At 54.9% G+C, this 16,533-nt stretch overlaps 5 protein-coding genes across 5 annotated transcripts; 2 read left to right on the top strand and 3 right to left on the bottom strand.

Annotated features, from left to right (window-relative positions):
* Positions 1-173: 173 nt before the first annotated feature.
* NECHADRAFT_32477 (uncharacterized protein) lies at positions 174-1,139 on the bottom strand (the record flags this gene model as incomplete). The annotated part of the gene is made up of 1 exon (XM_003046489.1): positions 174-1,139. The coding sequence occupies one exon, from the start codon at positions 1,137-1,139 to the stop codon at positions 174-176; it is 966 nt and encodes a 321-aa protein (XP_003046535.1).
* A 2,681-nt stretch (positions 1,140-3,820) lies between these two features.
* Positions 3,821-6,219, top strand: NECHADRAFT_33767 (uncharacterized protein; the record flags this gene model as incomplete). The annotated part of the gene is made up of 11 exons (XM_003045920.1): positions 3,821-4,019; positions 4,089-4,221; positions 4,299-4,636; positions 4,703-4,818; positions 4,934-5,041; positions 5,099-5,265; positions 5,327-5,349; positions 5,427-5,483; positions 5,545-5,746; positions 5,817-5,960; positions 6,141-6,219. The coding sequence occupies 11 exons, from the start codon at positions 3,821-3,823 to the stop codon at positions 6,217-6,219; spliced, it is 1,566 nt and encodes a 521-aa protein (XP_003045966.1).
* Positions 6,220-8,946: 2,727 nt separating this feature from the next.
* NECHADRAFT_33614 (uncharacterized protein) lies at positions 8,947-10,660 on the top strand (the record flags this gene model as incomplete). The annotated part of the gene is made up of 4 exons (XM_003045921.1): positions 8,947-9,215; positions 9,274-9,441; positions 9,661-9,906; positions 9,964-10,660. 4 exons carry the CDS (start codon positions 8,947-8,949, stop codon positions 10,658-10,660), a joined length of 1,380 nt encoding a protein of 459 aa, XP_003045967.1.
* A 301-nt stretch (positions 10,661-10,961) lies between these two features.
* On the bottom strand, positions 10,962-11,768 carry NECHADRAFT_34089 (uncharacterized protein; the record flags this gene model as incomplete). The annotated part of the gene is made up of 1 exon (XM_003046490.1): positions 10,962-11,768. The coding sequence occupies one exon, from the start codon at positions 11,766-11,768 to the stop codon at positions 10,962-10,964; it is 807 nt and encodes a 268-aa protein (XP_003046536.1).
* A 2,501-nt stretch (positions 11,769-14,269) lies between these two features.
* On the bottom strand, positions 14,270-15,764 carry NECHADRAFT_76338 (uncharacterized protein; the record flags this gene model as incomplete). Its single annotated transcript, XM_003046491.1, has 2 exons — positions 14,270-15,490; positions 15,534-15,764. 2 exons carry the CDS (start codon positions 15,762-15,764, stop codon positions 14,270-14,272), a joined length of 1,452 nt encoding a protein of 483 aa, XP_003046537.1.
* Between the last annotated feature and the right edge of the window lie 769 nt (positions 15,765-16,533).

The following is a 16,533-nucleotide window of genomic DNA, read 5'->3' on the forward strand; positions in this document are numbered from 1 at the left end:
GAGTTCCACCAGGGCCAGCAATGCCGACGACACGAGCCAAAGGCAAGAAGGACGCAAGCCGATGGGGATGGGGGGCCTGGTTCTAAAACGGCCCCGGGAGCAGGCGGGGCTGGAAACTGGCATGGTTCTCTGTTGTTGGTTGTCTACGGAACAAAAGCTGCGTCTGTCTACCCTTACTCTAGCTCGTCCTTCCAGGGAATAGAGATCTGAGCACCCTTGCGTGAGACCGTCTTGGCAGCCGCTCGGTTTGCCGTGGTGACGGCCGCCTCAATGTCAAAGTCACCGTCGTGTGCAGCTACAACAGCGAGGGCGTAGGAACCGACAAAGGTGTCACCGGCAGCAGTGGTGTCCACCACTGTCGTCTTAGTGGCAGGAAGCAGTGCGCTCTTCCCTCCCTTGTTGACGTAGTAGACGCCTCGGCCACCGAGAGTGATGATGACGTTCTGGACTCCTCTGTCGATAAAGACACGGCCAACACGGTTCAAGCCATCGAGGTCGTCCAGCTCGGACTCGGCACAATCTGCAAGAATGGCCGCCTCGGTCTCGTTTACTACGAGATGAGCCAGGCCCTCGTAGGCATCCTCAGGCAAGGGCTGAGCAGGAGCCGGGTTGAGGAGGACAGGGACGCCGTCAGCCTTGGCAGCCTTCAGAGCCTGGATGACTGTATCAAAAGGAATCTCAAGCTGCATAATCAGAAGATCGGGACGGGGCCCAGGGAGGGACTCGAAATCCGAGGGGCGGAGAGAATGGTTGGCCTCAGGCGAGAGGATGATGCGGTTCTGGCCAGAGGGCTCGTCAACGACGATGATGGCCAGGCCAGACTTCTGGTCTTGGCGGACGGCAACAGCATCGACGGCGACGCCGAAGGAGCGGAGGCTATCGAGCAGGAGGGTACCGTATGGATCGGCGCCAACGGCACCCACCATGGAGACGACGGCCGAGGCGTTGGTCAGGTCAGCGGCGCGTGAGAGCTTGCCGCAGGCGACGGCCTGGTTGGCGCCCTTGCCGCCGGGGGACGTGTTGAAGTGGTTCGAGGTGAGAGTTTCACCTGGCAAGGGATGATGTGGCACATAGGCGACAAGGTCCATGTTGAGGGATCCCAGGATGGTAATGCGCGGAAGGCTAGCGGGAGAGGCCATGATGGGCGGTATGCAGAAGCGATGATTTGCAATGTTGGATGAGGTCAACAGGATCGGGAGCCGTGGGCGTGGTGCGGTGGTACTGGACCTGGGTATGGGTAGGTGTGTCTGGAAGGGGGGTCTAGCGTAGGTAGAGATCTCGGCCAGGCCTGGAAGAGTGATCTGATGGATGAATTGCTTTTTGCCGAGTTCGTTCGCGGATACGCGGGTTCTATGCAGCGCTGGCTGGGGTTCCTAGAGGCGTGTCTTGGTTGATTTGGTTGATAATTGATCTGTGTGAAAATGGCCTGAGTGAATGTTGTACGTAGTGCGGTGCGGTGAGGTCAGGGCACTCGCTGAAGGGAACGTGCATCTGTCGGTAGTGGGGCATTCTTGGCCTGGACCGCCACTGAAGCGCGCAGCTGTTGGTAAGGCAGGTACATTAGGTACAGGACCACGAGGGTCGAGGGGGGCCTCAAACTCCCGCTTTCCCGAGAATCAATCAACATGCCCCCACATCCCCATCCCATGGATCCCACTTCCACTTCAGGGTGTAATCTCGGGCACCTGCAACCACCGTGGTGGCTTACAGTTGGGAGCCTCTGCTGCGTCAGTGGGCAGGTATCTCCCCGCTGTCAATGAGGGGATGCGGTACTTTTTGGCTCTTATTTGCCGTCTTAGGGCTGGGAAAGAAAGTGCCATGCAGCACGTCTCCATTAGCATCCATCTTTGACACCTGCTTGTCGCATGCGCCCTGGCTGCAAGATTTCCGGTCCCTCTTGTTTAACTCTTTGCTTTTTCCCATCATCTCGCATCCTCGCCCCTTTTTTGGTCTTCGTTTTTTCCGCTCGTCGTCGACTCCGAGTTGAGATATTATGATTAATAAGCCACTATCGACCTCGCGTATTCCGCCCGTTCTAGGTCTCTGTTCAGCCTCTTAGTCTCAGATGACTAAGTGGACTAACAAACACGATCGTGCGAGCAAGAGTCAGTTCCATCAGAGCTAAATTTGCTGAGATGGCTCAAGGATGTCACCAACCAGGGCTGATGAAGACGACTGCTCCACTTGGATCGGCCAAGCATCCTAGACATCCAAAGACGAACAAAGCCTCCCTGATATGTCGTTTGTTATAATCCTCGTACCACTCTGTCGGTCAAGTATTTCTCTCAGGCGAGCCGTCTCATGGTCACTCGGGCAGGGTCCATATGCAGCACACACTATGGCGTGGCAGCACTAGCCAGCATTTGTTGATGCCGTGGCCGAGGAGGACTTCCTCCGAATCCCGAATCTCCCAGCCCAGCAAAGCTCTGGGTCGGATAACTCGCCTACGGAGCATTCGCGATTGGGAAACCCCTTCAGCTCAAGTACCGGCCCTTACTTAGCGTCGGTATGTAGCCACCCTCCACTCTTCCACCACGTCAAGCTTGATGTCAAAGCACATGGCATTGCGGTGAGGTGCTCCACTCGGTGGTCGGACTCGGGAAGAAAGGTCGCCGAAGAGGCGCTTCAACGCGGAAACTAGATGTTAGCTTTTGTGACTTTTATCTGAGTGGTTCCCCTTTCTCTCGAGCCCTCGCTCCTTGTTCCGGGGCCTTGGAAGCTCATGGCGCGACTCAGGTGTCTTGGATCATGACGGGTGTCTTGGATCGGGCTCCATGCTACCTGATGGATGTCCAAGCACGCAGGACCCTCCGGCGCAACTAGCAAGGGTCCTGCTCCAGAGGAACGGAGCCGAAGGTCTTAGCAAAGACAATCCGCTAATCATTCCGTAACTCAATCGCGGGGGGCGCACGGAGTGTGTGTGGAAGCCGTGAGGCCCAGACCCGTAGTCCCGTGGTGAAACCGTCAACCAGCATCGCAGCAACATTGCCCTGAGCTAGATGCAGAAAATGACGAGTGCAACATGAATGAACGTGGCGTCGATTGTGGCCGCGCCATCATGTGTCATATCCCGTCTGCAACTCCATGGCATCAAAATAGCTGCCAAGGGTTGAGTCGTGGTCATGTATTCGTCCAAATGTCGGTGATGACAAGCCGGGCCCATCATCTGTCTCTCCTGACAAGCTCCCGTCGCAAAACGTCTCTCCGTTCGCCCAGGTGAGAGAAGAGTACGGTGCGTGTAGTGTCGATCGAGAAAAGAGGAAAGACAGTCCATGTTCTTGACAGCTGAAGCCGCGTATAATGGGAGTTGGTACCGGGTCTCTGTATGGGCCAGCCGCCGGCGCGGCCGCGCGACAAGAGGGTCCCATCGGTCCGGAGTCGGCCCCGCGATTCATTCAGACAAACAGACAGACAGACGAGGTAGGCGCGATTGGAATCTGCCCTGAACTTGGAGCTCAGAAATCAGGTGAACCTTGGTTGGAGTTTCAAGGTGCTTGAATCACTGCTACTGCTAGTACCTAAGCAAGCTGCATCTCAGCGTGATTTAGTGCTCTGCCAAGTCATGTAGGCAGGGAAGGCAGGAGCCCGGCGCGCGGGTGCTATCTTAGTTGGAGGAAGGGGCCGTCCCCAGATTGGTGTGAAGCCATCCCCATCCCCATCAGAGCTCCCATCAGTTCCTTCCCAAGACAGAAACAGTGATTGAGTGCCCTGACTAATTGTCAAATACCACTTCTACCGAGTTTACTTAGCTCGTTCAACTTTGACCTTGCCCTTTTTTTTTTCATTCCTGCTGAGTCCATACCTAGTTTTGCTCGTCAACATGGAGTTCACAACAGCCAAGGCTCTTATTGAGCTAGCCATCGTCCTTGCGGTTATGTGGTTCGCTCTGGTTCACCGGCGTACTCAACCCACACTGCCACTACCACCTGGTCCCCCGGCCGAGTTCCTTCTAGGCCATACTCGCCTGATACCAAAGGAGAACACCGCGGCAACCTATGCCAGGTGGTCAAGAGAATACGGTGAGTGACAACCCGGTTATTATCTAAGAAGATGGTGGTTCGAGAACCCCTGGCTCTAATATGGACAAGACTCGGATATCATCCATGTCAAGTCTCTTGGTCGTTCCATCGTTGTCCTCAACAGCGTGGAGGCAGCCAGGGATGTCCTTGAAAAGAAAGGCGCCAACTTCTGCGACCGACCTAGGTTCACCTTACTAGAGGTGTAAGTCATATCGAAATCCTCCATCGCATGGGTGACAGGCCTTGTACCTCGGACGCTCACACAAAGGTCTCGCTTAGCATGGGCTGGGGCAAAACGTTGACCTTTCTCCCGTACGGACGACGATGGCAGATGCATAGAAGACTTCTTCAGACTTCATTCAGCAACACAAACGTTCGTCAATGGCACAAGCTGCAAATAACCGAGGCTCGGCGGACGGTTCGCAACATGATGGGCAAGCCCAGTTCGTGGGAGACTTCGCTCCGTCGACTTGCTGTGGCTATTGTGCTCCAGGTAAGCTACGGTACTGAGGTACCCAAGGACGATGACCCGTACATCCAGATTGCCAACAACGCAATGTACGCCACTGGCAACGGCGGAGCTCCCGCCAACAGCATCGTTGATTTAATACCCCTGGGTAAGGCGAGAAAGAACCCACATTCTCCTCTTTACGTGGTTGGAGTTACTCATGCGCTATCCACAGCTCGCCATTTGCCGGACTGGATCGTTCGTGACTGGTCACTTCGGTTTGCACGACAGTGGCGTTGGGCTATCCAGAAACTCCACGACGTCCCATTCGCGGCAGCGCAGTCTGAGCATGTAAGTCAACTGACTGACTAGCTGTGCATACCTTGGACAACCTCTGAAAGTTGTAAGCGAGAAACTGACTTTTGATAAGGATGGCTGCAGCGACAACAAATCTTTGGCACACGAGCTTTTACGCCAGTATAGACGCAACGAGGAAAACGGTCAAGAACAAGAGTGGTCGCTCGACGATATCAAGGGCGCCGCTGGCGCAGTCTTTATTGCGGGCGCAGACACTGTAGGTTCAAGCTTGAGAATGACGATTGATTTTGATTGCTGAGCCGCAAACTTTCAGACTTGGGCAACATGTGTAATTTTTATCCTCAACATGGTTCTTCATCCCGAAATACAAGAGAAAGCCCGAAGCCAACTCGATTCGGTCATCGGACCCGATAGGTTGCCCAACTTTTCAGACCGGGCCTCCTTGCCATACATTGAGCACATTGTGCAGGAGATCTATCGGTAAGGCCCCAGTTCGCTTGGGTAAATTTCTATCAGTCTGACAGAAACCCGCTCTTCACAGATGGTCACCCTTGGCCCCTCTAGGTAAGTAAGGCTTGGGGCTGGAAGGGGACCCAGTACCCTGTAACGGTAGCCTGGACTGACGCCGGTGGCATCACCAGGGATCCCGCACAAGTCGCTTCAGGATGACGTCTACCAGGGCATGTTCATTCCCAAAGGTACGGAACATTTGCAATGGGAGCTTAAGCAACTCGGCTGACCTTGTCTGCAGGGTAGGAGTCCCGGCACTGCATCGTTTACGGGGGACGTGGGAGAGTCTGATAAGCTCCAGGACCGTGGTTTACGCCAACGCCCATGCCATGGCGCATGACGAGCGGATCTACCGCGCGCCCCACGACTTCAACCCCGATAGATACGAGCCGCTGGTCAACGGCGGCGCGGGCGAGCCATTCCCTGTTGGGAACTTTGGCTTCGGACGACGGTACGTTGATGCCACTTTGGATGTTCTAGTCGAGGTTCTGGATTCTCACAAGACCCTTCTCGGGGGACAGAGTTTGCGTCGGCCGATTCCTGGCCGACAACAGCGTCTGGATCATGGTGGCGACCATGCTAGCAACGCTCGAATTCCGCAAGAAGATGGGTCCAGACGGGAGTCCCATAGAGCCTCGAGTCCAATTTACCAATGGCGGAACCTGGTCTGTCAACTCCCCCCACCCTCCCCACAAACCCCTTCTTTTATTTTTTTTCTTTGGTTCGTTCCTGGATGTTTTGTTGACGACGACGACAACTCTGAATCCACTCACTCACTCACTCACCCTCTTCTGCCCCTCCTGCGTGCGGAGCAAGTTGCTGACAGTGTCTGTCTCTCGTATAAGCCACCCGGAGCACTTTGAGTGTGACATCAGGCCCAGAAGTCACAAAGCAGCAGAGCTCATCGGGGCCAACCACGACTAGTTGTCCGCTGTATCCCTACCAATCGAATCGCCGGCAACGGCATTGAGCGAGTGTCCGTCTCACACAAGCAACCAAATCTGGATGCCGGAGCCCGCAACATGGGGGACCTGATTGCTGCGCCTTGGTGAGGCGGCCCCCCCAGTCATTTTCTTGCAGATTGAGGAGCTTCAAAATCATAAAAAAAATTTCTTCTTTCATTGCGACATTCGTCCCGAGCACGTCTGCAGATCTAGTCTGTTATCTGCCCACAAAGTGTTGCCACCATCATGGTGTTCCCTTGACTTGATGCCGGCTCCTACGTACTTACGATGTCGTACTCTACCTTTTTGGGTTCACCTCCCCCTTTTTACCCTTCCCCTCGAGACCGTCTCATCTCATTCCGTCGGATGGATCCATCTTGAGATGGGGGTGTCTCGTCTTTTGGCACGAGTTACAGGGACCTGGGAGAAACGAGGCGCGGCTAGTTGCATCACCGCCAATTGCCATGTGGCTACCCCGAGACTGGTCCTGGTGTGGGACGTACCCAACACTCGGCCCCGGTCACTTTAGACTGAGCGCGGCGCCGACAGAGTGACAAGCTAGTACCCCGAAGCGACCCAGTTCTAAGAACTCTCCAATTGGCCTCGGACGGGCGTTTCCGCCGTTGCATCGTGCAGTATGTCGGCAGAGTCTGGCTGGTCATCAGGCGTGTTTTACCGTCCAGACTATCGGGGGAGTTGCTGTAGCGTGGCATTGGTCGCTCGACTCGTTAGAGCCGGACTGGAAGCATTCATCTGATCCGGCCGTTCATGCCTTTGTATCCGTCACTCTCCGCCGTTCTTTGGGTTCACGATTCACGATTCACGATTCACGATTCACGACTCGCCAACGCCACCACAACCAACCTTGGCGCCTCTCGATCTTGTTGGCAGATCTGGCGCCGTTCTCATCCGAAGAGGCTTAGACACGTATCACAGTATGTGGATCGGCACAAGAAGGATTGCTGCATCCCAGCCAGTACTGTACCGCCGCTGCGTGGCCAACCATCTAGCTGCCAGGCAAGCCCACCCCGTGATCCGTCAGGTATCGGCGCTACTCACGCTATTTCCAATTCCACATGGACATGTAAATGGGTTGTCGGAGGTAAATCGCGCACAGATGCTTGCTGTAGGGAAGATTCGCATGACAGACACGCATGTCCCAGATCGACAACCGACCGGCCACGAGACGAGCGACAAACAATAGAAAACAAACAGCCAACAGCCAACAGCCGACAGGGGGCGGGAAGCGTGTTTGCTCCTCAAACTTCCTCGTTGGGCCTTGGGAGAAAAGAGGCGCTCGAGGCGCAGAGAGCCCGGCTGAAGTACTACGTACTCCAAGCGAGCTCAGCTTGGTTGGGTGCGTGTTGCCTCACCCAGGCACACTAATCACTCCAATCATGGGCAACACCACACGGCCCTGGCGTTAACCTGGCGTCGCCCTGGCGGGTCTAGGGCTGGGGCTTGACGTAGCTGTTGCTTCCCGGAGGGGTGTGAGAGCTTGGCTCACGGCTCGTCTCGCGTCAGTCTAACCCATCAGGGGTGTCCTATCGGCCAAGAGGAGATCCCATTTGTGAGACAATATCGTACTCGATCAACAACGGCAGTTCGTCTGTCTCAGCCGGGCAGGTCAGGCTGAGATGTTTGCGTTTCTCCACCCCATGTTTGCTAGCGGCCCGTGGATAGCGTGAGCAGAGAGAAGGCAGGACGCATGAGCAAATGTAAGAACACGTCGGTCTTGGCCTTGCTCATCAAACAGGAGAGTCCATGTGCCCGGCTTGTGAGGGGAGGGAATGCCCAGGTACTTCATCGGTCCGCGTGTCATTGCTCTGCTTTGGTAGACTGAATCCATCTGCAAGAGATCCCAAGAACAGCAACGCGGGAGGGAGAGAGAGGTCGGTTCGAGGGGATCTGCGCCAGTGTTTGACGTCCTGACCAAGTTCCATTCAGAGGCCCACACAGCCTGCGTCGACGGGGACCTGGGATGCAGCGCCCCTGCGAGTTGAGCCAAAGTCGAGCGAGTCGTGACGATCATGGAGAGATGTCGGCCTGTTCGCTAACTCCGAACCGCGTGCAGGGAGAAGGATAGCCTCCTTGAACTGTCTCAGTTTCGTCCAAAGGCTCAGGGGATGGACCATCGCGAATGTCACCGACTTTCAACAGACTGAGACCCTCGAACGCAAGTACCTGTGGCCCAGTGTAATTCAGACGGGAGCCATGTGTCAATGAACCACGGAGGTTCGAGTGGCTGCCAGAGGGCTGACTTCATCTCCAAAATCTCTTAGTCGCCAAAATGCACGCTGAACAAAATTTCTCACCAGCGTGACACATCAGTCAATGACTGAGTACATGAGACGGCTTCGAATCCGATTGCCGTCTGTGAAAAGCAGCCTTGGCAAAGCAGCATCGACGGACGACTCTTGTTATGTGACAAGGACGTGAGGTTCAAAGTGCAAGTTGGAATCTGCAGTTGACTGATTAGTGAACCATAGCAGGAATAATAGTGGCCAGGGAAGGGGAGGTACAAGGTGCTGAGTCTCGTCATGCAAGACGTCTTCTCTCCCCGCCCTTGTACCGTCCTTGATGTTGAAAAGCTGAAAACCATGCCATGCCCCCGATCCATATCTCCAATTCTAGATCTTCACAATACGCCAACGACATCGAACCATCGCTCGAAACCATGAACTCCAAGTCCTCTGCCAGCAGCCGGATGGTGCCAGTTGGCGATGACCTTGAGGCCAACCGTACCCCTCATTGGCCAGGTCAGACGAAGAATGATGGCAGTGACGACGGCCCCAATGTCGAGGTTGCGGCTTCTGTCGAGCACAGGAAAGGCATACCTTCAAGGTGGTACAGGAAAGTGCTTGATGCTGGTGTCGAAGAGAATGGGATCCTGCCGGTGCCACCAGAAGAACGGACCCAGACCCAACACAGCAACCTGTTCACAGTATTCTTCACATGTCTCCTTTGCGTTCTACCGTCCGTTGACCAAGCTGCCCCGACTTGATGATCCCAGGAGTTGCTGACCAACGGATAGGTTGCCTACCGGAGCCCTTGGCACGACCGTGTATGGTCTTAAGCTTCGAGATGTTTCTCTGATCATCCTCTTCTTCAACTTCGTGACATGTATCCCGCCAGCGATCATGGGAATTGGAGGGTACCAGACTGGTATGCGGCAGATGATTCAGGCTCGATACTCTTTCGGGTAGGGCTCCATCTTGAATCCTCTCCTGGAAGCCAATTGCTGATGCTGGAGCCTTGATCACAGGCTCTATTTTGTTGTCATTCCAATCCTCCTGAGCGCGGGAACGGCAACTGGATTCACACTCATGGGAACCATCGTTAGCGGACAGGCTATTGCAGCCTTAAACGAGAAGGCTACAATCAGTGTCAATGTGGGAATCGGCATTGTCTGCGCAATAAGCTTCGTGGCAGCACTGCTTGGATATCGAGCCATCCACGCCTGGCAGCGATGGCAGTGGCTTCCAAACTTGATTGCCATTGCCATCGCAGCTGGTTGCGGAGGCAAGCAGCTCATGCAACAGGTAGAGCATGGACCAGCAACGGTCAAGGGCGTCATTGGGTATGGAAGCTTGATGGCCGGATACTTCATGACCTTTGGCGGGACTGTGTCCGACTTTACCATTTATCATGATCCCAAAGAGCCAAAGTGAGTTGTCCTAGCTCCAACTTACGATGAGTGTCGATGAGCTGATGAGGTGCTTAGGCGCAAGGTATTCACGTATGTGTACCTGGGACTGTCGACTCCTGCAACGCCTCTTCTCATACTCGGGGCAGCCATTGGCGGTGCTATCCCTAACAACGAGTCGTGGCAGACGGCGTGGGATGTCTATGGGGTCGGCGGTGTGCTGGCCGAGATGCTTGCGCCGGCTGGCGGGTTTGGAAAGTTCGTTCTGGTCGTCCTTGCATTGAGTGTCGTCGGGAACACGCTGAACTCCATGTATTCGGTGGCATTGTGCTTGCAGATGCTCCTCCCAGTCTTCACCAAGGTGCCTCGCTTCTTCTTCATCATTGTCACCCTGGCAATCATGATTCCCATGGCAATCTATGCGGCTGCTGAATGGACAACCTCGCTTGAGAATTTCCTCAGCGTCATCGGGTACTGGGCAGGATGCTTCGACGCCGTCATGATCGAGGAGCTTGTGATTTTCCGGAAGAGAGACTATAGCTCGTACGACCCAGAAATATGGAACAAGGGGCGATATCTTCCCACGGGATTGGCAGCCATGGCTGCCTCGTTGGTAAGCCTTGGGCTAGTCATACCATCGATGGATACGCCTTGGTTCACTGGACCCATAGGAGAACGAATCGGGGATCTCGGTTTCGAGGCGGCGTTCGTCGTCACGGGGCTCGCATATTATCCGCTGCGGAGCTTGGAAATCAAGTGGACAGGTCGCGTCTGACACGCGAGGGCCGAGGTTGGATCGAGGTATCGGGAATTCGATGGGCGAAGATCTGGTCGTGGGGAGGTAGATGTCTAGTAACTTCGAGACTCGATATCGACGGTGAGATGATTCTTTCTTGGCGAGGCGGATGGCCGGTGGGTCATTTTGAGCTCGAGTTCAGAGGCTACACATGTTAGGAGGATGGGTTAAACACAAAAGAGAAAGGAATAAAAAAGAGCCACAGGTAGCGAAAAGGGAATGTTAGATCCAAATCAAGCGGCAGGGACACGAGATATTTATATAGCCCAGTTCTAGGGCACTAGGTATGCAGCTTCCCACATAAGACAACGTCTTCACCAAAGGGATGCCACGACACTTCGGATAACCTTGCAGCTGGGACCGGAACACCTGCGGAGTCCTGGAGCCGATCCGGAGATACGACAACGCCCCCTTGACCGAGCCAGGTGGGCGCAATAGTGACGATGACTGAGTCAATCATGTCGTGGAACGTCGGGTTGAGTAACGAGTTGATGATCTGGCCACCCCCCTCAACCATGACACTGGTCAAATGCTCGCGGAGCAGCGCATCAAAGACAGCGCGCCAATCAAAACGCATGCGGCTGCCAGGACCTGAAGACGTGGCTGGAACATGAATATATTTGCCGCCATGCTGCTCAAGCAGTGCAGCACTCGCGGCAGGCAAGCTCTCGGAACCCACCCCGGTTAGAACAAAGGGCGCTAGGCCGGTGCCGAGACGTGCGACCTCGAGGACCTTATCCGTGGGGTCAGGAACCCAGCGGAGATGGGGGTCGATAATGATGGGACGGGGCTGTCTTGCAGCACCGGCGATGCGGCAGTTCAGGGCAGGCGAGTCGGCTAGGAGGGTGGAGACACCGATGAGGATGGCCGCATGGCGCGAACGGAGATAGTGGGTCATGGCTTTGGAGCCGGGCCCAGAGAGCCGGGTCCGTACACCAGGTGCAAGAGAAAGTGACGAGTCGAGCGAAGTTGCAAAGGTCAGGGTAACGAAGGGTCGCGAGGGGGTTCCTTGGGCGAGGGTCGACGGGGGTAAGCGAGATTCCAGCATGGCCGCTGACGATGCGGGGAAAGTGAGCAGCTCCGACATGGTTGCGCGATTCCGACGTTGTGCGAGAAGACGGTCTGTGTTGTTGAAGAGAAGGAATTGGAGAGAAGTGTGGGAGCAGGAGAAAATACTCCGAAACCTTATGTCAGTGTCATGCGGCTCCTAGCGCCGGATTATCGACAAGGGATCGCCGTTGCAAGCTGCGAGGCGTTGGATGAGATGCCGGCGGCAACCCGGCTGCACAGGACTGCGTGCCGCGATGCAGGAGAAGGATCCAAGCGGGACTTGGGAATTGGCGAGAGCGGCCAAGGAAGGCAGATAGGCTGCAGAAAGGATCGAGGCGGTATGTGATGACGGGAGCTGAGATGGTGGAGCACTCACGGTCCTGAAGGATTTTCACCTCGTGCTGTCTGGATGTTAGAGGGGAAGTTGAAATTGGCTTTCTCACCAGGAAAGATCTTGGGACGAATGTGTCAAGGTTGATAGGTACCTCTATTTGTGACCAAGGTAGAGAGCGTTCTCTTTTGCCTATGGCGGAGTGGGATCCTTCACAGAATGCAAGTGGCTGGAGGCGTACCGGGGGCGCGTACGACCCACGGACTGCCTTCCAATTTCTTGGCAGAGAGCTTCCTTCCTTCTCGAGCGTTGGCAAGTTGGGAAGGTGCCAGGCACACCCAATAAGCTCCCTCCCCGAAAGCTTTGGAAATCCTTCACTGTTGATCAACACCAACTCTCCTGACCATCCATGCATCCTGTCAACAGAGACGGGCGCTTCCAATGCCTCGCAGCAACTATCGAACTCTATTTCCTGGAGGGTAGACACACCCTTCCGATGATTCGCCGATCAGGGTCCTCGCTGGCCTCTTTTGTCCTCGCTTCGGGGATTGGGGCTGTTGGGGCTGTTGGGGCTGTTAGGATTGCGTGCCTGGGCCCAAGCTTCACCTTCCCAGGCGGGTCGAAGAAATCACCGCCGCTCTCCCCATACAATTTTGGTGCTGATACCGGCGGTGTTTTTTTCGACCCGCCTGCTTCCCTCCCGCTCAACCCCGAAGAGACAGAACCAGGGTTTCTGCGACACAGTCGACTTTGCTGCAATTGCAGGGCCCAATCGACGATTGGCGGTTGCGCCTCGGAACCAAGTCATTGGACAAAATCAAAGGCGGTGTCGCAATTTCGGCGAGATGTCATCTTGCCGCTAGCCTGGATCGAGACGATCTGCGTCCATTGCGCCCGTCGTATCGGCGACGCAACCATCGCCGGACCTCCCGATCGGGTCAGTCATGTTTCATGTTCTCTGTTTGAACGATTCTCGGGCATTCGATCTGTGTGCTTCATTCCAACATACTAAGCCAGTTTGAACTGAATTTTTCAATTGAATTTAGTCAAATGTTGGTATGCGATTGAGACTTCTGGTGATGATTTCACCCAGATTCACCGCCAAGCCCCCCAAGCGGCTGGCTTAGCATCAAAGACTTCAACCATGGTCTTAGGGACTCCTTTTGGCTCTTGGGCTTTATTCTCACTTCTTACGACACTAAAAAAGAGGGCTCTTGGACGCAGCAAGATGATATCTGTTTTTCCATGTTGCAGGCTTCCGTCAGACTACGCTGTGCAAATTGAGGCTCCGAGAGACTCGTGTCAGAGCTCAACCAGCAGTTATACTACACAGATACACTCGGCCTTACTTCCAGTGTCAAGCTCAAATCTCTCGCGCTCAATATCGATCATAGTGCAACCAATTGCGCGCTGTCTTGAATCCCCAGACTCCATGAGCGGGCTCGGACGTGGGCCTTGTCTAAGACGTTGACCCAGAGCCTCGGTGTAATACCAACCGAGGAACTTTTTACCATCGCGGGGAATGCCAGCGTCGGTGTTGCGCAATCTTGAGGTGAGACAGCACACCATCAGCATCATAGACTGGGGTCGAGACCGTCATCCGAGACCTGGGCCTCAGTCTGGATATCAACCAAGTCACATGAAAAGGGGCATCTGCGGTCGTTGTGGGGAATGCAAGACATGGAGAACGAAAACCGGATTTTTTAAAGACTGCTCGATTCCCATCGGACATCACGTCCATAATGATGATGGTGCACTGGATGAGGGCCTGGAGTATGACAGGTTTCGGAGGATCAGTGTCTCAGGGCGCAACCACTGGCATCCATACAATATTGAGAAATAGGCCTACCACGCGATGTGCCGTGAGCAAGAAACTAAAGGTTCTGGAAAAGAAAGAAGGCACTCGGATCAGGACAGCCCCGTCCTACTACTGATTTATCAGTGCTGCACTGTCGACGCAATCTTGGGGGCCTTCGATGCTGGCTCACCCCCGACGAGATTCATGATTTTTTTCTGCCAGGAACGCCTTGGAACGACTTTGAATTTCAAAGCGCCTCAAAAGTCACATTCCGGCACCAAACGGGAACAACTTTCTTTGCGCGAGGGCGACAAGTTACAACCTACGCAAAGTCCTGATGACCATCACACATTTGACTCCTTTCGCCTCTAGTTATTGAATCACATTGTCTGAATCTCAATTACTCAGGCTAGCTCCCGTTGACAATGTCATTCCATTCGGGCAAATAAAGCATCTCTGGCATCGCAAAGTCGCCAAAGGACGGCAGCCCGCTATACCATTGATCTGCCAACTGCGTCGTATCAGACAGACGAGGAGGCTCCGCTTGGCCCGCAAACAACGAGGCAGCTTCTGCACTGGACAATGGATCCTGCAGGCCAACCGAAGGGGCGCTGATTTCAGTTGCCAGTGCCCCATCCTCTATTGAGCTGCTCTGGCAATTATTAGGGGTGGAGGGCTCAGGGACAGGGGAGCCTCGAGCTGCTGTCCTCGCGTTCAAGGCCTGGCAGCGCAGCGACTCCAGGCACTTCCAAATACTATTCCTCCCGGTGTTACTCTCCCGAGCCAGTTGGCCACGCTGGGCGTACGGTATGGAGCTGAAGGCCCGATTGACCAGCACCCACGCCTCCTCTGTCTCGGGGACGTTGGGGAAAGCACAGAAGTACCTCAGGACGTAAGCTAGGGCGTACCACTGGGTGTAGGTCTTGAAGATCCACGTGTGCTCCATTGAGATCTGCCCGCTCGCCAGGGACCAGCTCCTCTCTAACGTGCGGCACGCGGCAGTGAATGGTTGCTCTCCAAGGCCCCTGAAGACGGCGCCCGGCGCCTCCCTGTGCCGGCTGAGGTGCAGCTCCTGGCGCACCTGAAGCATAAACTCGATCTTGGCGCACGCTGTGTAGTAGTGGGCACACGCAGCATTGTGAAGATTTGACGCTGGGGGCAAAGCCAGAAACCTCGACTCGATCCACTTGTTGTGCTGTCCGAGGACTGCACGTTTTGCCTCGATATTCTCCGGAGTCTCAAGGTCATTCCTCGGTTTTGCGATCAAGATTCGGTGTACCAGCCTAGCAGCCTCGAGCTGGACGAGGGAAAAGGTCATTTCTGTCCATTTTTCAGAATCAGGCGGCAAAGATTTCATGGCTGGGTAGAGCTGAGCGTCGTCAACGTTGAGGGGTAGCCGGAGCCCTTGATCGAGGTTTTCGATGGTGTTGGTGAAGCCGTGGTCTTCGGGCGCCCGCGAGTCAAGCACACAGAGGTGCCACCACAGCCTGAGACGGAGCTCGCTCTCGAAAGGGTCCAGCTTGAGCGAGGCCCCGTCCCGGTGAATCCCAATGGACTGCGCTAGCCGGATCGCAGTTCCAATGAGCACCCAGACGGCGCGGCTGTTGTCATGAACCCTGAGACACGTCTTCTAATGTCAGTTTCGGATAGAAGGTTCACGAAGACACACTTACTGCAAAAATAGCCAATGCCTGCAGCGTCGTCATGTTTGGCTCGTTGAGAAAATCAGCCTTGGTAATAGCCTGGTTCAGCCCAAGCTTGCACTTCTGAAGGAACCCCTGCCGAGACTCGACTGATGAGATCGTCGACATCTCATTTTCGGACAAGCTAGTAGCAGCAGCAAAGTACACTGCAAATGCCAGTGCCTCGAGAGAATGGTTAGTCTGCTTTGGCCCTGAAATCATGGCGATCATGGCAGATTGCGCGGTTGGAATATGGAGGATCTTGAGGACTGGATCGACTCTCTCTGCGTACACTGTCCATAATCGCAGAGCGAGCCGTGCGTCTGGGTGCAGGCGATCTGGATCTGGGCCTGAATCGAGATCCATGGGGGACAAACCAAGGGCAAGACTCAACCCGCTGGATGAACCAGGCACGCTCTCTTGCACTTCATCAAGTTCGGGGGGGTTGATTCGGTCTTCCTGGGAAAGGATCAGTACATCGGCATATCCAAGCTCCTAATATTGGGTGGCGTGCATCTTGAAAGAGGTCAAGCAGGTTTGTATTGTCAACATAGTGAGCCCGATTACCAGCTTGCAGCAGAGCTTCCCATGGTCTAGAGCTGACATCATTCAAATAGGTCGGTTTGGTGGAAAGCCCAGGTACAGCACGAGCCTCTTGTACACGAGGTTCTTGTACCTGAGCCTCCTGTTTTGGAGCCAGGGCATGCTCAGCACTATTCCTGCCCAGTGTTTCCAGCAGTAGACTCTCGAGTCGTTCCAGGCGATCTGAAATGTCCTGCAATGACGGCGCTTTGGTCGAAGCAGCACGTGCTGTTGTCGGATACACGCACTGAAGCCCGGCACGAGAGCAGGGAGTACATGGCAGTATCCTGTTGCACCGCACTTTGCGCTGGTAACAATTGACACAAGACCGGTGCTGCCGGCGATGCTCCGCCGAAGCCTGGGACTGGGGAGACTCGTGAGGAGAACCTCGGTCGACTGCGCTGTCATT

The sequence above is a fragment of the Fusarium vanettenii genome (genome assembly GCF_000151355.1).
Source record: "Fusarium vanettenii 77-13-4 chromosome 2 genomic scaffold NECHAsca_18_chr2_1_0, whole genome shotgun sequence".
Taxonomy (NCBI): domain Eukaryota; kingdom Fungi; phylum Ascomycota; class Sordariomycetes; order Hypocreales; family Nectriaceae; genus Fusarium; species Fusarium vanettenii.